Genomic DNA, 24,414 nt, shown 5'->3' with positions numbered 1-24,414 from the left:
ATTCATTGAGCTACAGCTCAGCTAAACCATGTAGTAGTCCCAAATTATTGAAAAAAAATTAGGAGGTGGAATATTTTAGCTTCCATGTTTTAAAAGGTTTAGCAATTAAAAAAAGATACAATTTCATGTGGCTCAGTTTCACATTTTAATTATCGCTACTACCATGTTTAGTGTTTTCGAGCGTTTGTTCAATTAAAAGTTGAGGAACAAAAAGAAGCACGAGGAGGAGTCCAGCAGAGAAGATGCCAGTTATACATATTTTGTCTCGGATAGCGATCAGGTTACAACTGGAAAAAAAAAAAGAAGCTCATCATTTATTAAATGTTTATATGTACAACAGTCCCAACTGACATGCTTTTTTTTTTTTTAACCTTATCCGATTACTACTTGTCCTGTACAAATTCTGTTGTCTGAACATAGTCTCTAGTTTCTGTCATACGGATTGTGTATAATCCTAAATCGTGTTGTTTCATGATTGGATTTTTTTTTTTTTTAGTTGCTGCATGATTTCCAACCTTATTTTTAACTGAACCAGGTTAAATACTGAACATAAATATATCTCAACACAAATACAACACATTCATAGTGAGCATAAATGCAATTTTGCATTTTTGATAAATATCTGTAAAAAGAAGAGGTAATGGCAAAATTTTCGAAAAGAAAATTGTCTGATCTGACCAGAAAGGAATCAGCGCCACATTTTCAGCAGAAGATACACAAACCAAAATGCAAAGAACAGCTGTATTCACGGATGGGCTGGGATCGGTGGGGTGTGTGTGTTTTGTTTTTTTGTTTTTTTTTGGGGGGGGGGTGCAGGGGGGGGTTATGTTCAGAGAATATATAATTTGATTAGTTATACTTCCATAATATATATTTAGATTATTTATATAACACATATATTCTATTATCCTTTTATTGTTATAGAAGTCTTTTTGCACAACGAACAAAGAAAGGAAATTCAACTGCACCTCCTGAATGCTTTATGTGTCAAGTGTGCTTATTGTTAATTTTAATTAGAAGATAACATTTTTTTCAATTAACTATAGCATGGCTGGGAAAGTAAAAAAAAACAACAACAAAAAACTATGTGAAAAAGGTAATTCCTCTGAGCCGATGCACACAAGAGCTACTCAGATGAGCGTTAACACATGCAGGTGTAATTAAATGAGTGGCGATTCTCTTTCACTTGTTGACTCCAGAGGACAGCGTGCCAAAAATTGTCGTTTTCGGGCTCTCAACTTCATTTACAGCAGTTCACATTTTGTAAAGTTCCCCATTTTTGATTTGTAACTCAAGACTTGATAATCTCTGATCACGCAGGGTGAGGAATTCCCATGTCAGGCCTTGGTTGTACTAATTTGCATATTCATATGGGGGCGTGGCAAGGGAGGAATCTGGTATTCAAAAAATTCCGCATAGATTGAGCACAGATTCATGATTTTTTGGGTGCGCGCCATGTTTTTTGGATTTAGCTGTACGCCGTGTTTCAGTATAAAAGTCACGCAAGGAATCCGAACCAGATGCCCGAGCCACCTCATCCGGCTCGCCTCATCCAACCCTCACTATTTATCCAGGCTTGGGACTGGCACCAAATCGGCCTAGCTTCGGATGACTTTGGCCGTTCTCAGACCAGTTAGTCAGAAGTACTTATGATTAGTATTGAGGCAGCATGGTGGTTGAGTGGTTAGCACCTCTGCCTAACAGGTCTGGTGTTTGGGTTTGAAACTCAGTTCCGGCTTTCCTGTGCTCGTGTATTTTTGCTCGGGTAGTCTGTCTTGCTCTCACATGCCAAAACATGCATGAAGATTCTAAATTGTTGATAGATTTGCTATATTCAGATGTGTTGGAGGAGGGACACATCTAAAACAGGCTGGATAGGGCCCTCAAGGACCGAGGTATGCCACCCCTTCTCTAAATTGCCCGTACACTGTACTCCAAATTATGCAAATGATATCTTTTTTTTATCTGGTTTTTATAAATAGTCTACGCAAATGGCACTCAGAATAGTGTTCAAGTCATCGACTGTTGTCATCTTCATGCATGACAATGTACCATTTTATGCCACGAGAAATTCCTCTGCATTATGGGCTGCAATGGGCATAAAAGGAGAGAAATTTGTGTGTGGCCCCCATCGTCCCCTGACAATTGAAAAGCTTTGAAGCATCCTGAAGCAAAAGGTCTATGAGGGTAGGAGGCCTTGGCAAAATATCTGCGAGGGTCGGTGCCAGTTCATATCCAAGCAGCAGCTCTGGGAGGCTATTCTGACATCCTGGAAAGAAATTCAAGCAGAAGCTGTCCAAAAACTCAGAAGTTCACTGGTTGCAAGAATCGCAAATCTGCCAATGTTCAATTGTGACTGCCATTTGCATAGACTATTTATAAAAATAAGAGCAAGCCATTAGCTGCATAATAATTTGGAACACGGTGTAAATACTGTAATCATGTGAATGTTTGATTGTCAATTTGCACCCAGCGATTGGATGGCGTCCAGTCTGGGGTGTATCCCGCTTCTCTTGCCAAAAAGTCATCTTAGGTTAATTGAAGCCTCTTAATTTTCCGTGGGTGTTGTGGGTGTTGTTGGTGGTGCTTGTTGGTCTGTAAGTGCCAGAACGCTCCCGTCGTAGATGCTGTACATTTGCTCCTTCAGCTGCCAGAAGTTGGGCCGCAGGTCAGGATCGGCGTTCCAGCATTTGCACATGATTTCGTAGAGGAACGGCGGACAAGCGGGAGGCGCCGGCATCCTGTAGCCCGTGCTGACCAGCTTGTCGGCTTCCTGCCCGCTCAGACCTGCCGAGAAGAGCGGCCATCAAGCTAGGAAAATCCCGTTGATTAGCACACGCTTCGCTGAGCTCAGCTAGCCACTCGCCTGGGTAGGGCACACCTCCGTATGTGACCAACTCATAGAGCAGGACGCCAAAAGACCACACGTCTGATTTGACCGAGAACTTCCTCTGGCTGATTGCCTCCGGCGCGCTCCATTTGTGAGGGATGGCTTTCTGGTACGCGAAGTAGATGGGCTCCTGGGCCAACAAAATTGTCATGGTGTAACTTTTTTTTACAAACACACAAACTTCCTCCAATAGACAACCACCCCCCCTTAAAAAAATAACTGTCTCCTTCAAACAGACACAGATCATGTGAAGACAGCATCCTTTTTTGTACCTAATAACTTAATGTAATGTAATATATTGTCACTGTCCTGTGAAAAACACATTTTGTAATTTTTTGTTAAATCTTCACATTAATGGGATGTCTGTAAACCACATTCACAAAAAAATATATATTTTTTTTAAAAATGGACATACATGGTTTTCACAGGACAGAAATGATATATTGCATATATTGCAGAGCCGGGCATTCCGCCTATCCGTCTATCTGCCTATGACGGACGCCCATTTTGCAGTTTGCAACAGTTTTGAAACAATAAAGATCTCTTAATTTGGTAAATTATTAAGACACTGAAATCTTTAAACACTCAGCAGCAACAGCCTGACACATCTAAGTATTCAAGATAAAGAGAAATTGTCATTACAGTACCGGTACATATATACACTTTTTGTGATGAAAAAAATACATACAATAACAGCTACGATTATTGTTAATTATTTTACAACTCTTTTTATAATAAAAAAAATACAGTAACTTTAAAAAGTCTTTATGAAATTGTATACATTTTATAGGCATTGAAATCGTTGAATGTTCAACAGCATATTGTAACAAATTGGGATATCTGTGTTGTGGTCGGATTTGTGTGTCACTGAGTTGTGATGTTTCCGAGGTTCATGAATGCATCGTACGGCAAGCGAGTGGAGCAGCGGAGAAAGAAGAGCGCGAGCAGTTGTACTTGGATTAATAAAAACGTGATGATTGAACTACGTTTGATGGCGTGTTTCTGGAAGGCGCCACAATATGATACATCTCGCTATTTAAGTTTGACGTTTTGGGCTGAAAAGACTGCTTGCTTCCTCGTCTAAGAAACATTCATTGTCGGATCATGCCATGCATGTTAGACGTGCCAGCCGCAACATAGCCGTCGATTTCATGTAGCAATGTCGGCACACAACTTTCGGACTTATCCACGCACCTTTCCACATCGGCGATGGGGAACAGGAAAACCAGAATGTTTCCAAACAGGAGACCGCAATGTATGCGGGGACCTTTGAGCCCTGGCTCTTTTCTGGCTCTCTCTTTTGTGCCGCCACCCTCCTCTCCCGCAAGCAACAGTCAGCGTCCGTGCGTAATGCCGCGAAAATAAGTGGACCGAACCGAACATGCCATATCGAAACGTATTAATACACCCACGTGTACCGTTACACCCCTAGTACATACAGTATACTGTATATGGCTATATAGCTAAAATTAGAAAATTTGAGTGAGTTGATTATTGTGAAAAAAAAACTAAATGAGTTCTTGCACTTAATGATGGTTTGCTATTCCAAAGTTTTGTGCCGCCCTTGAATGGCAATTTTTATTCACCATTTGCAACGCTTCAATGACCCGTGGCCGTCATATTCCAACAAGAATTATGACAGTAACGACAAAGGGCAGTGTGGCGTTTGTTAATCTGATAAAGAAAGTTGTCGTTAGCACACAGTTGTTGTCTGTGCATTATTGGCCATAATGACCGTGTAATGAAGCTTCGCTGTGTGTCACAGTCCTTGTTCCTCGCCGCTGATATAAATCTATTAGGCTAGCAGCAAAGCAGGTTAGCCTCAAAACATTAGCTTTCGGTTAACGTTGGTCTCGTCTGCTAGCTTCCATTGCGCGTGAGTTGTCAAACGTAGATCGCAATTATCTACCAAGTATTTTTGCTCATCCTCAACCTGTTAGAGTAACATAATCCATGATTTATTTTTTAATATCAGTAACATTCAATATTACGGGCGTAACAAAATTTTGTACAATCCGTAACAGTTGTGAGCTCTGCTAATAGACTATAAAATAAGTGCCACACACCTTGATGACTTGGGTCAGTCCAAAGTCTGCCACCTTGCAGATGTAGTCTTCTCCAACCAGGACGTTCCGGGCCGCCAAGTCTCTGTGGACAAAATCGTGATCCTCCAGGTACGACATCCCATCAGCCACCTGTCCGGCCATGTCCGACAGTGACGTCATATCCTGCTGCCGGCCCTCGGGACCTCAACATGAACACAAAGGAAAAAGCTGGAGTTTAGGACCCTGTCATGATGCGAATGCTACATGCTAATCTTCTAGTAGTAGTTCGTTAATGTGTCGGATGCTATATGGTAACTTTAGCCAGCACTAGTATGGTAACGTGTCTGCTGCTACATGCTAATAGTTGCTAGCATCTCTGCTGCCAAACCATAGCAAACTCCAAATGACAATCAGTTTCAAAGTGTGATAATCATGCATGTTTCTTCTGGAAAACGTCTTCAACAACAACAAGAGTCCATTTTTCTCAATTCAACCGTTGCAAACCGTAAAAAAGAAATTAAAATGTTTTACTTCTGAGCAGGTTGAGCAGACTTCCTTTCTCCATCAGCTCGGTGATGATGTAATATGGCGAGGAGGCCGTGCAGACGGCGAACAGGGAGATGAGGTGACGGTGTCGCAGGCGCTTGAGGATCTGCACCTCCCTCTGGAACTCCGAGTGGTTCAGCTCCGAGTCTGGAGACAAAGCGAAAGGAACGGTCACTGCGTAGAACCTGCGGGCGGGCCAAGGCGGGAGCGTAAATACCGTTCTTGATGATCTTGACGGCGACGCGAATGCGCGACTTCCAGCAACCTCGGTAGACGTCCCCAAAGTAGCCGCTTCCCAACTTCTCCTCCAAGGTGAACTCCTCCTTTGGTAGCTCCCACTCGTCATCTGGGAATTGGTCTTCTGACGTGGGTTCTTTCTGAGGGAACACACACATGGACCCATATTATAGACACACCCTAGCGAGGCAGGTAAACTCCGATAAATGAAGGGACCTCTTGCGCAAGTGCGCAGTATTAAAGATGATTTTTTTTTTCCCAATGCATTTACATAAATATTTCAAGCACACACTGTATATGAGTGTTTCCCGACCTTTTATGTCTTGCATACCCCCGAACCTTTTTGTCATACCATGAGAAAAGCGCTATGCAGAAAAGCGCTATATAAAACTGATGCATTACCAGCATTATTATTATTATGAGCAGACCCTTGCTCATACTTGATGAAAAATAGAACATAACACAACTGATTATTAAATGAAAATAACTTTCTTTCATCTTTTTAATTTGAACATTTAATTCTCGGGCATTCTCTTTTTAACTCAAATAAAAAATAAATAATATGTTGGCTAAAACAAAACTCAAACAGCCTGCCTTTGTTACAACTGTTATAACATTTACCACTATAGAAACAAGGGATCCTTCGAATGACTTTTAAACAGGCATTTGAACTTTAACTATCGAGAACAAAACACTGATTAATATTCAGACCCATGGACTGAAGCAGTTCTACTTGCTTTTCATCAGTCCTATGAGCTTCAATTGAGCCAGTTAAGCTGCCGCCCACGCCACAGCTAGTTATTGACTCCCCAAGGAAACAAGTTGTATCGCATACATACCATTTTAATAACAGGTTTAGGAAATGACTATTCATATATGTACTTATCATCTTGGGCATAAAAAATGTTGAATGTACCACATACCCACGGTTTGAGAAACACTGCTGCATATCATTATATCACCATATCATTACAACTACCCCCCCCCCCAGTCAGCTTCTGCCAAAGCAGAAAGCTCTTTGCCCTTGGCAACACATAGCGAAAATTCTGATTGGATGACAATACAACCTTCTAAATGATAGATTAATAAATATATTATACATGTGAATTAATTGCACATATCAATACTTAAGCTTGAGGATCGATACTTAAAGTTGAACACTCTGGATCGGAATATCTATATTTTGGTATTGATCCACCCAGCAGGAAGTCTTACCGGCCTGCAGGGTTCGCCCAATGTGTCCTCGTTGCTGAGACGAAGGCGGTTGTTGCAGTAGTGCGCCACCAGGTGGCTCAGCGACATAAACTGCTGCATGCCATCCAGATCGAATAGACCGTCGGACGTTTGGGTGATCTTGAAGTGTTTCACCCGACAGCTTGAACGCACTGTAGAAACGCGCACACAAACTTTCTTCCATTACAGATGACATGCAGCCCGCGATCTGTTTTGTCCTCGCCGGTGTAACATGGTCTTGCCTGAGAGGACATATCCAACATGGTTCTCACTAGATCGGATGAGGAACGCTCCCGGTCTGTTTCCAGGTGCCATGAGGAGAATTTGGGCTTCTGAGCGGTTCATGGTCCCGAAGTTCCATCTGACACACGTTTGTGTGCGCATGCACACGCACACACACACACACACACAAACACAAAGTCGTGCCGGTGTTACAGACGCGTCAGAATTTGTGACCCCAGAGGTTGATGTTGCTCATGGCTTGTGGTCGAGTGTATTTGAGAGTTTTACAGCAAAAGAGAAGACGAATACGGTGGTGCCTTGAGATACGAGTTGAGTTGTTCCGTGAGCATGCTCAAAACTCACTTCTCAACTCATCTTTTCCCATTAAGATCAATGGAAATACCATTAATACGTTCCAGCCTCCGCAGCAAAAACTTTTTTTTTTTTTAAATACCAAATTGCTCTCATGTGTATTTTAATAAAGAAAGAAAGGACTGTATAATATTGTTCTTAATGAAAACATACAGGAATGACAATCGAATAAGATGAAAAAAATTAAACCGTCAATTGAATGAGCATTGTGCTGCTCTCTTTCTGGTGTGCGACCCTTAGCCATCTGGGGGCAGTATAAGACAGACACCAAAACTCATCTCAGCTCATCAGTACGACGTCAATAGTCATTCTTCGCTAGGGTTAAAGAATATATGGCTGTGAGCAGTGTTATAATGTCAGTTTATATATGTCAATTGCTGCTTAATGGATTATAACACGGCAATGCAGAGTGTAGTTAGCATTAGCATTCAACTCGCAGTGTGAAAGGCTAGGCTATGTGGTTGTTTTGATTACACAAGCTGAAGGTAATTCTCTTAAAGCGGTACTCACCCACATCTTTTTTTTTTCCTGCTGATAAACTGAATAAACGAGTGTCAACTAATGCTGTCTTGATGTGCTGGTCATTATTTTTTACATTTTATTGCATGTTTGTTGAAATCTTCTATTTTCGGCAAAAATCATTTGTGTGGATTCATCTTCAGGTTAAACACTGCATGCATGTGAACTTGGCTTTCTGTCCTTTGATTGGACTAGCAGAGAACTTGACATGTCACTCTGCCACTGTGGGGTATACAAGCAGCTAAGTCTTGTACACACCTTCGTAGCTAGCTGGAATACTGTAGTAGCGTTTGCGAACATCTTTGTATCGCGATTTTCAGGTAGGTGATTTATTAGCATAACATTTTGTTGATTTAGCATAGCTTGTCATAGTATAGACATTTTTTAAGTTGTGGTCTGTCACTGCTGCTGCTGTCAATCACACCCAGACCGCGGCCAACCTTCTGTCCCCTCGCAAGCCCAATGGTCCTCCAGGCAATGCCACGTTTTTCAAATATTAGTGAGGAGTAAAGAAATGCTCTGGTAAGGGTGTGTGTACCCTTTTAAACTTCAACAGGGAGTTGGCAATGAACAATTTAAACTTTTATTTGAAGACTTGTTCTTTAGCTGCCCAACTCGCAAACATACTCAAAAATCCCGGCGGGGTCACAAATTCTGACCGGTCTTAGATTTTTCCGTAACACCAGGGACTAAGTTGTAGTAAGACAAGGTAGTGTCAAGTCAAAGTAGCATTGAGACAAAGTAGAATCAGGACAGAGTTGCGTCGGGACAAAATAGCAACAGGACAAAGTTGCGTCGTTAAAAAGTGTCATCAGAATAATGATGACTATATTTTGATGCTAGCAAGAATGTATTGTAAACTCACGGCTCCACCTGCGTACTCGTCTCAGTTTTTTTCAAGTAGTTTCCGGGTACGACACCGCTGTCCAGCGTCCTTCCAGTCTGGTCCAGCCTGCAAACGGTCCACCAATTTTCGCTGCGGCTCTGGAGCTTGAACAGGTCCCCCGTCTGGAATGTCAACTCATTTGAGTTCCGGCCCTGGAAGTCCCACATAGCCTCATACATGCTTCCGCTCTCCCCCTTGTCGGTCGGTGGCACTCGTGGCGGTGGTGGTTCTGGGTTCGATGCAGTCTTGCCCTCCACCTTTGTCTTTTTGTCTCCATAGAGCCTCTGCCACAGAGCTGGGCATGCACTGCGCAGGCATTCGTCCATGATTGAGCACCGAAGAAGAAGACACCCTCGGTCACAAAAGTGCAAAGGACCTGTTGGACCGGGAGTGACGCTGCTGGATTTCAAGGAATGTTGCTCGGGGACTCTGGCAGCATGCCGCCATGAAGGCGGCATGAGCATGAGCTCATTTTGTTTTTTACCGTATTTACACTGGCATGAGTTTCTTGTGCATTCTGTCACGTCATCACAAATGAGAACAAACAACCACAGTTCGGGATATAATAATGGATAGATAATGGCACACTATCGGAAATGATGGGAGATAATAGAAGGCATGGTGGGAAAATACTGAAAACAAAATAGGACTTGATGGGACATAATAGGTGACACTGTAGGACTAATTGGGGCAGGATAAGGCACAATGGGACACCAGGGGACAAACTGCAAATGTAATGGGACATGGTGGTATATTATGGGACACCCTGGGACAAAATTGGGATTGATGGGTTCATCATGGGAAATGATGGGATACAATAGGGAACATTATTGGACACGATGGGACAAAATAGGGAACATTATTGGACAAGATGGGACAAAATAGGGAACATTATTGGACACTATTGGAAAAATGTGACATGATCAGGGACCCTCTGGGACACAATGCAACAATAAGGAACACTCATAAATTGTGGCACAGTGAGACACAATAGGGGACATTAAAGGACACTATGAGTAAAAATGATATCGTCGCTGTCGTGTGAAAAACACTCATCTCCAATTTTGGAAACGTTTTTAATTTTCACTTTAATGCGACGTCTGTAACGCGGAAACACGATTCATGTAAAAATAAGAAAATGAAAAAAAAATGGAGATAAGTGTTTTTCACACGACAGCGACGATATACATAATGGGACACAAGACCGAGGAGAAGAATTGACAGTAATGGACATTATGTGAGAACACAAAAGGGGCATTATGGGACACTGAGGCAAAATTGGACATGAAGAAAAACAATCGAGATCATTATGGGATACTATGGGACAATGAGGGATAAGGGATGTAAGAGTTGGTCAAATTAGGACAGAGTGAGACACAGGATATTAAAAGGCACTATGGGGGAAAGTATGCAAAAGGGGACAAAATAAGACCATGAGCGACACGGGACACAATAGAGGACGTGATGGGAAACTATGGGACAAAAAAATAGGGAATGTTATGAGACACTATGGGACAAAACAGAACACGATGGAGTATCCCGGGGCATAATGTGGGAGAACATGGGACCTGAGCTCAAACGACCCACAGAGCAACATTAAGAAAATAAACACATCAAATACAAAAAGAAATGTTTAAAAGTCACTGTAAGAATACACATGTGTTAGAAAGAACGGTGCTCTGACGTGTAACTTATTACACAATAGAACATTCCGCCCTCTACATGACAAAGGGTATCTTTCAAAATCTTAACTTTCAAGTACTTCCTGTAAGACTTCACGATTGAACTAAAATAGCAAGTAAAAGTATGTCAACATGAAAGAGTGGAAAGACTTTATTGTTTGTGAGAACAGGACACTCTGTTCATTTTTTTTGAAGGCTCAATATCGTATATGTCATAAAGTAGCAAAGTTGCATTGTTATCTCTGCATTGCACCGCATGCAACCCTGTTATAAGGAAAGTGCCGTGGTCATCGTGGCGACGGCCGTGTAAACAAGGCGCCCCCCCCCTGGAGGCCGCTGGAAGACTCAACGTAATACTTTGTGCTGCTACTCCGTTGGCTATCTAAACTTCGCCCCATAGAAAAAAAAAAAGTTTCGCCACACCAGCCGAGTGTGGGAATCTATGCAAACCAGCAAAGGTAATACCAGGAGTGGGCAAACGTTTGTGCTCAAGGGTCACTCTTAATTTAGAACAAGGATGAATAGGCCGTGTCATCAGATACGGTAAAATTTAAAAATCTAAAAAAAATCTAATAAAAATAAAAAAGTAAAACATGGATTTTTTTTGTTTACTTTAATATTAATATAAATCATTCTTTCATTTCATTTATAAAAATAAATTACAATTGACTAAGAATGTAATCAAATCATTAATACAGTGAACCCTTGCATGTTCAATTCGCTATGCATAAAATTACCTATTTACATTTTTCAGCTTTCAGCTTTTTGGTGAAAAACTCACCTACAGTGTTTTTTGTGTTATTTATGTAGTGCCCTAAAATAGCACCAGATGGCACCAAAACCCTGGCTTACAGGAAAGTAGTACATGGTGTCAAGTACATTATGTTGAAGTGATGTATGTTATCGAAAAGCTGAGTTTAGTGGGGAGCCGTGTGTGCATGATTTTGCTCTGCTGGGTGGCTATTAAAAATCAAAACCAAATCATCGGTTAGCTATTTAATTTTAAGAGTAATTTGGCAAGATGAGTTTGAAATTAAATTTAAAGTATTTTAGGATCATATCACTGGTCAACGGGAATTTTTAAATCAGAGATGGCTTTGTGTGTCCCTAAACATTTTTTTTGACAGATTAAAAAAAATGTCAGGTTTTTTTTCACATCAGGTTTTTGTGATATTTAAGTTTTTTGTTTGTTTGACCTATAAAAGCGTGTGCAATAGGGATTTTACCACGAGTTGTAATTTATAGTTATATTTCAGAAAAAAAAAAATCACCTGTTGCTGAATGTAAACCATTTATAAATATTACTAACCATATTGCTATGTTACATATTATATTATTATTAATATACTGTTATCCTAATTATGAAAACCTGATGTGCTAGAGAAAAAATGAGGGGGATTCAGAATCTGGGCAAAAAAAATAATCAAGAAAGGATTACTGATTATTTTTAAAAAATTGTAAAAAAAATAAAATAAATGTTGACATTCAGTCATTTGTGGCATATTTACAAACCATTAATATAAGCAACTGTCATTATTTTAGGGGGCATCAATTATTTGTGGATTTTCGCTACAAAAACATGCATTTTAATTAATGAATTGTAGAAAGAAAAAAATGGTAAATCATTCCAACAAATTTTAAAGGGCTCTTGATAATGAAAATGCTCAGAGGGCCAGATTTAAAATGAACGCAGTCAGACTTTTCCCACCCATAGTCAATGCACAGTGCTTCAGTAACCATGCAAGCCTGAACACTTTCAGGGGCTCACATTTGTTCTTAAATGATAACGCTAAAGCTAGTGACCAAAGGGGAATTCCGTCTCCATTGAAGAATCACCAACGAACCATCTTCCTTTAGGAAGATATTATTGCACAAAGCGCCTCCTTGTGGCCTGCAGTCATCATTGAGGAAACAGTCGTGGCCATGGGAACAATTCTATCCGGTTTCCTTCACGACAGACTATTTTCATCAGTGTCCATGGCGGCAATGTTTTCCTCCTCCTCGCCGCCACGTGGTCACACCTCGATGGTCTTGAAGTAGATGCGAGCGTAAATGGAGTCCAGCTGGCTGTGCAAAGCGTGGAAGGAAGGCCTCTTGGAAGGGTCGGCCGCCCAGCAGTCCATCATGATGCGGTAAATGTTGTGAGGACATCTGCTGGGACACGCCAAGCGAGCGCCAGACGACAGCAGGTCCAACACCTGCTTGTTGTTTTTGCCTGAAAGGTTGTCAGTCAAGCAAAGGGAGAATCTCGTGAGACTTCAGATCAGTTCGCATCTAAAATATTTCCTTTTGATAGTGCGCTTGAGTGTAGGAAAACAAACATTTTTTTATATTGTACATAAGTAAAAATTTAATGTAAATAAATGTTTGAAAACGGACTGTTGACAAAGTTTAAACAAAACTGTATTGTACATACAAATTAAATACATCTGACTTGTACACGTTAAAAGAAAAAAAAGAATCGTAAACCAGTATAATATAATAGCACACCACTAGAGGGAGCCCACATATCACATTGAGAATTCCTGCCTTTGAAGGCGTTCTCCCAAAACGGCTTCTTTAATCACAATGGCTGAATTCCTGCTTGATTTCGTACATGGGTCCTTGAGACTTTTTCGTGCGTCCATCAAATTTTATGTCGATCGGTCAAACTGGTACCAGGGGCTCATTTTTCTCCTAAACTTCCAGAAGGAGCGACTGAGGGAGTTCTCAGGGGTCATGTTGAAGTCCCCTAAAATATGTACATTTTCAAACCGCTGGCTTTTTGGGCATGTTGAGGCCACCAAACGGCAATCGTTTATTATTATGCAACTTCTTTCTATATTTGTATGACATATATTTGTTATGTTCTTGTGTTGTTGAGGCGAAAAATGTGTACATATAATGTGAAAATGTATTATTTCATTATATTCCTTTTATTTAGCAATTGTATTTTTATTTTCACGTCACAGTATCACAGGGTATCACATTTTGAGTGATGTGGAAATCAGAGCTGGGCAGTCCGTCCCTGGACCCTCCGGCCCGGCCGGATGCCCATTTTTGGGGCGGGGGGGTGACAAATTTTTAAAAATGGTTGGACTAAGGATGGCCGGAAGTGGATTTTAGTCCGGCCCACTAATCAGCCCTCATTCATTTGACGTGATCGCGAGGCGGCCAAATTTCATCTCAGCCTACTCAGTGAAAGGCTTCTTTTTAGGCTTCTTTCTACTCCCGCGTCAATACTGCCGCATTGATTCACGTGACCGACGCATTGTCTGTGGCGACAGGTCTGCAACACACGCCACGCACCCATCAGGAATTGTTGCTGCTCTGATCGGTCCATGAATAAAATTATTATTACAGAGTGAGACACCGAACAAGGTTTACAATTACATGCAAAGTCTTTGTTTCTACATTCTACATTCAAACATTTCGAATTTACATTATAGTTCATAATGTACTCAGAAAGGGGGATGCTATGGTAGAGACGTATTGCATGTGCTAACCCTGAGCGCCCTCCTGTGGCCCAGGAGAGTTACTGTTTTGAGGTTGTAAAATAAACGATTGCAAGCCCTTCAATTCGGAGCCGTCTCAGTCTCGTCTATTTAGTGGAGCCCGCGTTTACAGCTACCAACACATATTGGACCCAAATAATTATACAATACGACAAAACCAACCCCGGGGCTAGCAATGGAAGTAAGCAGTTGGGTAAGTAGTAAAGTACTAGTGGCGCGTTTTGAAGCGTGTCCGCAGCGGGTTCGAATACTAAATTAGCCAGCTAATGATCCTTAAAAAGCCTGCCGTGAGCATCTCTCCCGCGGCGGCGTCAATCACAGGCGCTTTTTCTTTTTTTTGGGGGGTACGGGGGGGTGAAACAGGGCGGGGGGTCGCAGCCGGAAGGGTACCCAGGTCAAGGGTGGAGGGTTGCGGCCGGACGGGCAAAGAAGGGTCAAGTGCCCAGCTCTGGTGGAAATGTGTGTTGTTATGACAGTAACATTCTTTAAATTCCACAAGCAAAAAGTATGCAACACGCTACCTTCGTAGGGCATTTTCCCGCGCGACATCATCTCGTAGAGCAGAACACCAAATGACCACACGTCCGACTTGACTGAGAACTTTTGGTGAATGGCGGCCTCTGGTGCCGTCCACCGCACGGGTATCTTGGTGTTCCGGCTGGCTGTGTACACGCTATCCTGGAAAAGTCAGCATTCCATAAGGTAGACAGGAAGCGGCAACAGACCACCAAAGGAAGCAAGACTCCAGTGTCAGAATATGTAACATGTAACAAATGGTGCTTTTTAAATTTTCACGTGGAGGAACGTTATCCTTTTGTGTGTTTGGACTGTGCTTTCATTCTTCACAGAGGATAAAGAATATGACAGAGTACAGTTATATTGTTTTTGTTCAAATATTTGGTTTTTTTTAAGTACCGGTATTATAACTAGGGACAGGAGAGTCTCGGAACGATAACCTCATTTGAAGGTATTGAGTACTCCAGATGGAGACCGATAGCAGTCAACAAGACAATGGCTGAGAAAATGTTATTCTAATTGAACTGTATGTCAATCCTCCCATATGCCCATTAAGTTGCAATTTCTGTAAGTATATGTATGTTTATACGGTTCATAGTAATGATTAGTAGGAATTGGCCTGGATGTCACAATTTTACACACAACCTAAAGCCATGGTTGTTGTTTATGAAAAAAAAAGTGGTGGACGTTAACAACTGATCAACAGGTAATGCAACTTACACCAAGTGCCCAATTTATGATAAAGAGTTGGTTGCGATATATTCAACACTAGATAAGTAGTTTCACTAATGTCTTATCAATAACATTTTCAGATAAAATATGACATATAGGCATGAATAGGTGGATTTTGCAAATTGATGAGGGTTGATCATACCAAGAAATGAAATTGAATAAATGAAAATTTCCTGAAACTTCAGGTGAAATTGTGGGAAAATTTGATTGTTTTGACCTTTTATGATTTACTGTGCTGAACTTCATTTTACACTTGGCACAAGTCACCTTAATGTCACGTCTTTATCACACACACACATTTGCAACATGACACGCACACACCTTGATAATACGAGCCAGTCCGAAGTCTGCCACCTTGCACACCAGGTCCTCTCCCACCAGGATGTTTCTAGCTGCCAGGTCTCTGTGGACGATGTTCCTGTCTTCCAGGTAGGCCATGCCCTCGCCCACCTGACTGCCCATATAGATGAGGTGAGCCGAGCTCAGCACCTGGCCTTCTGCAGCTACACACACACACAAAGGCACACTTTTAAACGGAAGCTGCATTGAAGTCAGTCATGAAATGTCCGATCATTTTCCGGCCAAAGCTACGACTAACACTGTTGATCCACAATGTTTGAAAGGGCACATATGATGTAAAAGAAAGTGACTTTTTAATGTCTTGAGTGCTCAGAAAGGCACCTAAAGTAAAATGAATTAGGATTTTTTTTTTTTCTGGAGGTTTACCCACAGGCCAAGTAGGACTTGAGGCTTCCTTTGCTCATCAGCTCGGTCACAATGTAGACGGGTTCTCCTCGGGAGCACATGGCCAGCAGTTGGATCAGCTTGGGATGGTGAAGGCTTTTCAGCGCCTGCACCTCCTTCACAAACTCGTCCTGTTTTGTGTCCTCTTGAGAATCAGCAAGAAGATACATTTATACAGTGAACCCCCATTCATATCAGACCAACCTGCTCAAGGTGAAAATCCACAATAAAGTGAGACCTTAAAAAAAAAAAAAATTAAAAAAAATAAATAAATGGTATTTTTACTAGTCCATTGCACGAAAAACTAAGCAGAAGCAGTCAAACCAACGATGGGTTAAGCATTTTAAAGGGGAAATCAACCCAAACAACTTTTTCAAGAATATGTTCCCAGCAGGCCCACTAGTTGAAACATGGCATTCTGATTAATATTGCGTTTGTGAAATATGAGTTAAGCAGCAAAATCCAACCCTTTTTAACATCTCAGGGGGCGGCCATTTTGTCACTTCTGTCGACTGAAAATGACATCACAGGGCTCAGGTGACGACCAATCACGGCTCAGGTTCAGAAAACAGATCAGCCGTGATTGGTCGTTACGTGAGCCCTGAGCAGTTGTGATGTCATTTTTAGTCGACAGAAGTGACAAAATGGCCGCCCCCAGAGATGGCTAAAAACAGATGGATTAACTCTTATTCTACAAACGCAATATTTATCACAATGCCTTGTTTCAACTAGTGGGCTTGGATAGAACATATTCTTGGGTTGACTACCTCCTTAATGTTTTTTCCCCCGGTGTGTGAATTAAGTATAAAATAATAAAATTGCATTAAAAAATAAATAAACAAATACATAATACATTTTGGGACAGTACAGAAGTGTCAGTAAGGCAGAACTAATTATCTGCGCCACAGAATCACGTTAATCAATTAATCAATCATGACGGGGTCAGAGGGGTGGCCGGAGAGTGGCCACCATGTAGCTCCGCCCCCTGCAAGTCAACACTGCCAACAATGTTTGTGAGCTTCAACTGTGTGGTCTCTGCGGAAACTCGTCCAGTGTACGAGTGATGTGTCATAGATTGCGCCGCTGTACCTTGTTTGAGCATCTTAATGGCCACTCGCTTGTTCTCGGCGATCCACAGAGCCTCCCACACTTCTCCAAAGTGCCCTTCGCCCAACTTGCGGTGCAGCTTGAACTCCTCACGAGGCCTCTCCCAAGGCTCCATGTCGAAAAGCTCCCGCTGCAGAGCACAAGCATGTGAGCACACGCCGCATGATGCATAGGTGTGTGTGTGTCAACAGTGTTACACGCAGCAGGTTCCATGCTGGTTCTTCTCTGAGGAAGCCTCAAGCACATGCTTGAGTGTCCTCACCGCTGATGATGAGGACAGGCAAGACGACAACACATTTGTTTGTTTGCAACTGATGAAGGAGACAAGCCAGACGACTTTTTGAGATCATCTTTTATTATTAGTGTGGCACAAACATGATCCACATTGAAAGTGCTTGACATTTGACAAGTCAACACAATGTAAAATTAAAAAAAAAAAAAAAAAATAGCTGTATGGAAATGAATGACAAAGGATTGAAATGATAAATGTTTATCATCTCTTAAATAACATTTGTCAACTACACAAAGAAAACACAGACACATCTAAAGACAACGTTACACTGTGCTTGCTTGTTAACATTAACAAGAACAAGTCATTGAAATTCTTGAAAATTGAAATAAATAACCCTTCTAATACCTTAAAATTATTGTTGCTACATTACAATGTGTCTTTATTATAATTATTCACATGTTTATTATATTACCAGTGCTATTATCATCATTGTGCTCCCATAAAGAGTACACTGAAAAGAAACAAAATCATATTAAGAAAATCAGGTTTGAAATCATAAAGAGCCACTCCCCCCAAAACGTTGGAATATACGAGATAAAATCCTATCTTTTGTCTAAGAAAAAGTTTTATTTTGAGGGATTTTTTTTAATTGAAATGTTGAGGGGGAAAAAGTTGGAATAGTTTGAGAATAAAGTTTACTTTACTTTTCTAAAGAAAAAAAATCATAACCATACAAATATCTAGTTGTATTTTTTAAAAAAAGTAATCTGAAGAAGAAAAAATCATGATGAGGCCAGGTGAGCTACATGTAACAGCTTTTTTTCCCAGCTGTAAAGCACTTTGAATGATAAGGAGTTATACAAATAAAGTTGAATTGAATCCAATTGTACGCACTTACAGTATGTATGGTACTATTGTTAAGCATATGTATTTAATATTCGGCTGCATGAAGCTTTACCTGCTGAGCACAAGGTTCCGCCAGCAGCACACCCAAACTGCGAGGGTTCTTCTGGTAGTACGAGACCAGCTCGCCCAGCGTGCCGAAGGAGATCTTGTCGGACACAAAATAGGCGCCGATGGAGGAGCGCTGGACGCGGAAGTGGAGCACCTTCCTGTCGCTGCGAGCTGGAAGAGATACGCAAGGACAAAGTTTAATAGACACGCACAGACGAGTTTTTGGGGGGGTGGCGGTTTCGACATTAAAAGGTATGTTTATTTGTTTTCAAGGCGGGTTAATTTGAGGGAAAAATGTTAAAATTGACACCCCCCTCCCAAAAACGTCATCTTAAAAAATTGTTAAAGAATGATGTAAAACAGGGGTCACCAACCTTTTTGCTGCTAAGAGCAACTTCTTGGATACTGATTATTACAAAGGGCCACCAGTTATATATGCACTTCTGAAATAACACATTTCCTCAAATTATCTTTAATAATGTTGTGAGCATGTTATTATTAAGAATTGATAACATTCTTTCATGTGAAGACGACACTGATCATGCTCATGGTTTCTCACAATATTTTATTTCTCTAAATCTTTGCCAGTGTATATATATTACATAATGCCTTCTACAAAGTTCCTAGAAAATCACAATCTCTCATCACTGGTGAACTATTTTTTAGAACAGGCCCGACCTTACTTTCTTAAAAAAAAAAAAAAAAAATTAACAAGGTGGGGGGGTAAAAATTGTCACACACACCTGAGATGGTGTACTCGTCACTGTGACTCTCACTGATGCGTACCAGGAAGCAGCCATCTTTGTTTTGTGGGGCCAGCAGCAGCTTCTCAGCTTTGGTGCGGTTGATGTTGCCGTAGTACCACCTGCACACACCGTACACGCCCATCTTAGTGCCAAGTTTGGACCGCACCAACGATCCAACTGCAAACATCACATTTCTTCATCACCACCTTATGCTCTCCTCGAACGATCAATGGTGGGAGGAGCCAATATGTGGAGCAAGGAGGTTGTGCATAAAGAAATGAGATTCAGCCACACACAAAAACAGAAGAATGTAAACACTAAACTGGACGGCTCAGTTCAACATGGTGGCTGTGGGATCGTTTGCTTCTGCCTGAGAATCAGGTGTGTGTGTTTGTGCGTAGAGTGATCAGTATGGGCGTGTCGCTCAAGTTTCATTGAAACTAACAACAAGCAATGACAGATTGAGTTAAAAATCTCATTTTTATGTATTTTTGTGTCATGGTTCTCTTTGCCAAGCATGACATGGGCCATTTATGTGTGCGTACTTGTGATTCTTTCTTAGTGAAAAGGTGCACAAACAACAAAACATACAGGAACCTCCAAAGTTGAAAACACTATCACAAAATGCGATTAAAAGGTGATTTCTGCTTTCTGTTTCGGTACCAGTTTTTGTCTGACACGGATTCCAAAAGAAACAGCAACCTGAACGCGGTTCTTTTTACACCTGTGCAAAAGTTGAAGGTGACAGTTTGACCCTGGGAGAGATTATTTACAGTAGAGTGTCATTATTTCCTCTGCATTTTTTTCTAAATAAAAGAGAGGCGGACAAGCATCTTTAACAGATTGTCAGATTAAAATGATAAAGAGCAAAATATGAAATATGAGCATTTTTAACATCAGAGGGGATGAGCGGAGGAGGTGTAGTAATGGATCAGTTTTCTTTGAGCGTTAAACCGGTTCAGCCCAACACCCAAAATAAGTACAAGGTCAGCGTCAACAAAACAGCAGCAGCATTTTAAAAGACACATTATACCTTTGAACCCTCATGAGTAGCAACGGAAATAAAAATATTCTGTTCTGCTCATAGAAATGCCAAATTACAAGACAGCCCTGTTGTAAGTACAAACAGTTCTCTTCAGCAAAGATGCACTTTTAACTATGGAAGTCACTATTTGTTTTTCAATCATCCTGATAACAGAATTTAGATTAATAAATAAAATCTGTCAATTAGTACTAATTTGTTGCAGGGTCAAACAGTTTGCATCATTAACCTTTAAAAACTGTGCAGCCAATGTTTTAAGTCACACTTGTACCTTCTTTAAATGGTCATACACATGTAAAAATAAGATAACCACAAGTAAAGACACTACTAACGACTGTAAGTGTTAAAACTTACAAAAGGCGTACAGTGATGTCACTTCATGTCCATATTCTTCTTTTAGTGGCCTCGTTGACGCCACACCTTAACTCATTCTATCCCAATGACATATTCATGTGTCCTTTCACAGAGGGTCCGAAAATATTGAATGAGTTAAGGAATAAATGTCATATGAAAAAGTCCGATACGCTGTGGCCGGAGCTCTTGTGGACAGCAAGTTTTGGACCAATTGGGAGCAAACATTTTACTTGAAAGTATAAATAAATCAAATATATATTACTTTACAGAGATCTGATCAGATGGATGACATCGGTATTTATTTTGCATTTTATGCAAAAAAAAAAAAACGGTTGTCTGTGGTAATGTCATAATTCGGCCATCGATCAATTACGTCATTGATCGGATCTGCAAGATAAGACATTACAGCAAACACAATCTCGTTCACTCCAGGGACGTTCTCTGCAGCAATCGTTAATCATCCAAGGTTTCTCAGCATATACTGTAAGAGTTTTTTTTTGTTTTTGTTTCCAACATTTTCAAATAATTAGGTTTTTTTTGGTGGGGTTTTGGGTCCACCCAAATTTTCTGTGTATTGAATGTTTACTAGCGTCTTGGTGAGAATTTTTCGGGTTTAATTGTTGAGATTTTTTTCCCAAATGTAATTCAATGGGGGTCAATAAACATTCATTTTGGCTATTCGTGGGTCGAACTGGTCCCAATAGACGCACATAGTGGTGGTCGATTGTATAGTATAAAAATGTTGTTCACATAGATTGGTCCATCTTCTGATCGGATCAGTGATTCTATTTTTGTTTGTTTGTTTGTTTGTTTTTAAACTCACTGATCAGTGATTGGCTCCAAAATCCTGATTGTGTACAGCCAGGGAGAAAGTATGTGCCAAAAATGTTATTAATAAAGGTTTGGGAGAAATATTAAGGGACAGAAAACAAAACAAAACACTGGTTTCTGCAAATAAATGGTCTAAATGTGTTTTTATGGGCGTGAAGGATGTTGAAGTTATGTTGTCATGGGTTTATAAAAAACAAAAAAAGATCATTTTACCCAAACGTTGACCTATAGACAACAAAACGGCTATAGTTTTTCCAGAATTGAATGCCACTTTTAATTGCTCGCGTGGCTTAAACCAAATGGATCGCGATAGAGCAGGTGAAGCAGGCAGTCAACCAACCTGAAATCAGCACCGAAATCAGCCCCCAATCGTTGACGTTAAGCCGGCAACGGTGGTAACCGACCTGAAATCGGGCGGCGCGCACTCACTTGTGTTTGGCAAACTCATCCTGGAGAACCGCCACATAGTTGGCGGGGATGAGTCCGGACTCCAGCGACCCGGTCAGTTTCTTGGCCAGCACGTAGTCGCCTCGCTGCTCCAGCACCGAAAGCTTGTCGCCCTCCCTGACAGTCAACTCGTCGTCGCTACGGGCCTCGAAGTCGAAGAGCGCCGCGTACAGTTGGACCGGCCTCTTCTTGGGCGACGGTACTCGGATGTCGCCCGACACCGTCCGGATTTCGGCCTGCGCGGCCCGGTTGGCGATCACATGGTTCGGCACGCTCGGGTAGCGGAAGTCGGGCCAGATCCAATCCCAGAGGCGCTTCAAACATGGCATGCAGGAGCGGCAGCAGCCCTCCATGACCTCTGGATCTCACAACCGTCCTCCGACCGCCGAACGAGAGCCACCGCAGCCCAGAAGCAGCTCAGAAGCAGCCGCCCCGCGGTGCTGCTCTCCTGCGTGGCCGGGACGAAGCATTGTTCCGGGCCAACAGCGGCTGGCTCCAGATAAGCCGGACCGACCGGTTTTTTTCCCTGTTGGGCGCATGGACGCGGGCTGCCGCGGGAATGCGGAAGCGGCAGAGGACATGCGAGGTGGCGGCTTTTGCCGGCTTTTGCAGCTTTCTGGACCGACTTGCACGGGTCGTGTCAAGCGGAAAGGTGAACGCGCGCCTTAAAGTACGTTTGGCTCCCGCGTGCGGGACACCTGACATGTGTCAGCGGGCGCGCACCCTACAAACAATGAGCAATGACACGATGACGTCACACATTCCTCCGAGTGACAAAAACTCAGATTGCACCCACAGTGGTGCCTTGAAATACAACGCTCTTAAACACTCGTGTTTCCTATCATCATGAAAATGCCACTAATCAATTTCAGTCTCCCATTAAAAAAGTTTTTAATAAGAAAAACAGCAGTCTAAAATATTGTGCTTTATGGAAAATTCATAATATCCAGGCAATGCTGGTGGTACCCACGATGCAATGCGCTTTAGTAGGTGAAAACAATCCACCGTATTGTGTGACTAGCATATAAAACTAGCAGAAAATCGTGCCTAGTAGAAGTTGTTGTGCGGTTGGATATCCCCAACCATCCCCAACCGGTGCCAAAGACCCCCCACCCGAAGGAGCTCAACAGCTTCAGACCGGTGGCGCTGACGTCTCACCTGATGAAGACCCTGGAGAGACTGGTCCTTGTCCACCTGCGCCCCCTGGTGAGCTCCTCAATGGACCCACTCCAGTTCGCATACCAGCCTGGCATCAGTGTGGATGATGCCATCATCTACCTCCTCCACACTTCACTCTCCCACCTGGAGAAGGCGGGGAGCACTGTGAGGATCATGTTCTTTGATTTCTCCAGTGCTTTCAACACCATCCAGCCCACCCTACTGGGAGACAAGCTGGAGCGGGCGGGGGTGGCGCACCACCTCACCACATGGATCCAGGACTACCTCACAAACCGGCCACAGTATGTGAGGACACAGGACTGTGTGTCTGACGTGCTCCTCTGCAGCACGGGGGCCCCACAGGGAACTGTCTTGGCTCCCTTCCTGTTCACCCTCTACACCTCGGACTTCAACTACAACACCCCTACCTGTCACCTGCAGAAGTTCTCTGACGACTCTGCGATTGTCGGCCTCATCACAGGCGGAGATGATCGGGAGTACAGAGAACTTACTCAGGGTTTTGTGGATTGGTGCCAGCAGAACCGCCTCCTGATCAATGCGGGGAAATCCAAAGAAATGGTGGTGGATTTCGGTAGGCGCCAGCACTCTTCACCTGCACCAGTGAATATCCGGGGAACAGATGTTGAGAGAGTCTCAACTTACAAGTACCTGGGTGTTCATCTGAACAATAAACTGGACTGGTGCGACAACACAGACGCCCTCTATAGGAAGAGTCAGAGCAGACTCTTCCTACTCAGGAGACTGAGGTCTTTTGGGGTTCAGGGGACACTCCTCAGGAACTTTTATGACTCGGTGGTTGCATCGGTCATCTTCCAGGGAGTGGTCACCTGGGCAGGCGGCGTCTCGGCCCGGGACAAGAAGCGGCTGGACAAACTGGTCAAGAGGGCCGGCTCTGTCCTGGGCTGCTCCCTGGACTCTGTGGACTCGGTGGGGGACAGGAGGATGTTGGCCAAGCTGTCATCAATGCTGGGCAACCCGGACCACCCCCTCCAGGGCACCCTAACAGCACTCCATAGCACCTTCAGTGACAGACTGTTACACCCTCGCTGTGCAAAGGAGAGATTCCGCCGTTCCTTCTTGCCTGCTGCTGTCAGACTCTTTAACAAGAACATTGTGTAGTCTCTACAAACTGGCGGTCATTAGTGCAATTGTGCAGTCCTGCACCTGAGCTCGTATCGTGCAATACCCAATATTCCCCACTACTGTAATACCGTGCAATACTCAACATTCCCCACTACTGTTAGTCTAGTTTTATTTTTATCCAATGCTGTTCCTTACATTTCACTACAGCACTGCAGCACTGTCACTTAGAGTATTTTTTCCTCTGTACTATGTACAGGCCGAAATGAGTGTTCCTCATATTTTTTATGTAGATGTAGGTTGGTGTGTATACACATGTGTATA

The 24,414-nt window shown here is 42.4% G+C and overlaps 2 protein-coding genes across 4 annotated transcripts; both read right to left on the bottom strand.

Moving 5' to 3' along the window:
* Positions 1–132: 132 nt before the first annotated feature.
* ptk6b (PTK6 protein tyrosine kinase 6b) lies at positions 133–9,304 on the bottom strand. 2 transcript variants are annotated; one of them, XM_086037637.1, is made up of 8 exons: positions 8,930–9,304; positions 7,194–7,312; positions 6,934–7,103; positions 5,699–5,858; positions 5,467–5,628; positions 4,957–5,138; positions 2,867–3,020; positions 133–2,787 (listed from the first exon to the last, which is right to left on the bottom strand). In XM_086037637.1, the coding sequence occupies exons 1-8, from the start codon at positions 9,274–9,276 to the stop codon at positions 2,549–2,551; spliced, it is 1,533 nt and encodes a 510-aa protein (XP_085893763.1). In that variant the 5' UTR covers positions 9,277–9,304; the 3' UTR covers positions 133–2,548. The 2 variants fall into 2 exon arrangements, with proteins under 2 accessions (XP_085893763.1, XP_085893849.1); XM_086037723.1 differs by having other exon boundaries at positions 8,938–9,086.
* Positions 9,305–10,765: 1,461 nt separating this feature from the next.
* On the bottom strand, positions 10,766–22,607 carry srms (src-related kinase lacking C-terminal regulatory tyrosine and N-terminal myristylation sites). 2 transcript variants are annotated; one of them, XM_086037816.1, is made up of 8 exons: positions 21,814–22,607; positions 19,155–19,276; positions 18,416–18,582; positions 17,208–17,355; positions 16,105–16,263; positions 15,696–15,877; positions 14,648–14,799; positions 10,766–12,847 (listed from the first exon to the last, which is right to left on the bottom strand). In XM_086037816.1, the coding sequence occupies exons 1-8, from the start codon at positions 22,182–22,184 to the stop codon at positions 12,601–12,603; spliced, it is 1,548 nt and encodes a 515-aa protein (XP_085893942.1). In that variant the 5' UTR covers positions 22,185–22,607; the 3' UTR covers positions 10,766–12,600. The 2 variants fall into 2 exon arrangements, with proteins under 2 accessions (XP_085893942.1, XP_085894029.1); XM_086037903.1 differs by having other exon boundaries at positions 14,648–14,804; positions 21,814–22,604.
* Between the last annotated feature and the right edge of the window lie 1,807 nt (positions 22,608–24,414).

This window comes from Filicampus tigris, chromosome 1 (assembly GCF_054856515.1).
Source record: "Filicampus tigris isolate MCC_2025a chromosome 1, RoL_Ftig_1.0, whole genome shotgun sequence".
Taxonomy (NCBI): Eukaryota; Metazoa; Chordata; class Actinopteri; order Syngnathiformes; family Syngnathidae; genus Filicampus; species Filicampus tigris.
This window is presented reverse-complemented; position numbering and strand designations above follow the sequence as displayed.

Excerpts from the sequence above, each read along its gene's own strand:
- ptk6b (XM_086037637.1), bottom strand. The coding sequence starts at position 9,276 with ATGGACGAATGCCTGCGCAGTGCATGCCCAGCTCTGTGGCAGAGGCTC. Across the intron at positions 7,104-7,193 it reads TGTTGGATATGTCCTCTCAG|TGCGTTCAAGCTGTCGGGTG; the intron begins GCAAGACCATGT and ends GCGTTTCTACAG. Across the intron at positions 5,139-5,466 it reads TCTGCTCAACCTGCTCAGAA|GTCCCGAGGGCCGGCAGCAG; the intron begins GTAAAACATTTT and ends GTTCATGTTGAG.
- srms (XM_086037816.1), bottom strand. The coding sequence starts at position 22,184 with ATGGAGGGCTGCTGCCGCTCCTGCATGCCATGTTTGAAGCGCCTCTGG. Across the intron at positions 14,800-15,695 it reads GACTGGCTCGTATTATCAAG|CGTGTACACAGCCAGCCGGA; the intron begins GTGTGTGCGTGT and ends TTTCCAGGATAG. Across the intron at positions 12,848-14,647 it reads CGGGAAAATGCCCTACGAAG|GCAAAAACAACAAGCAGGTG; the intron begins GTAGCGTGTTGC and ends ACAACCTTTCAG.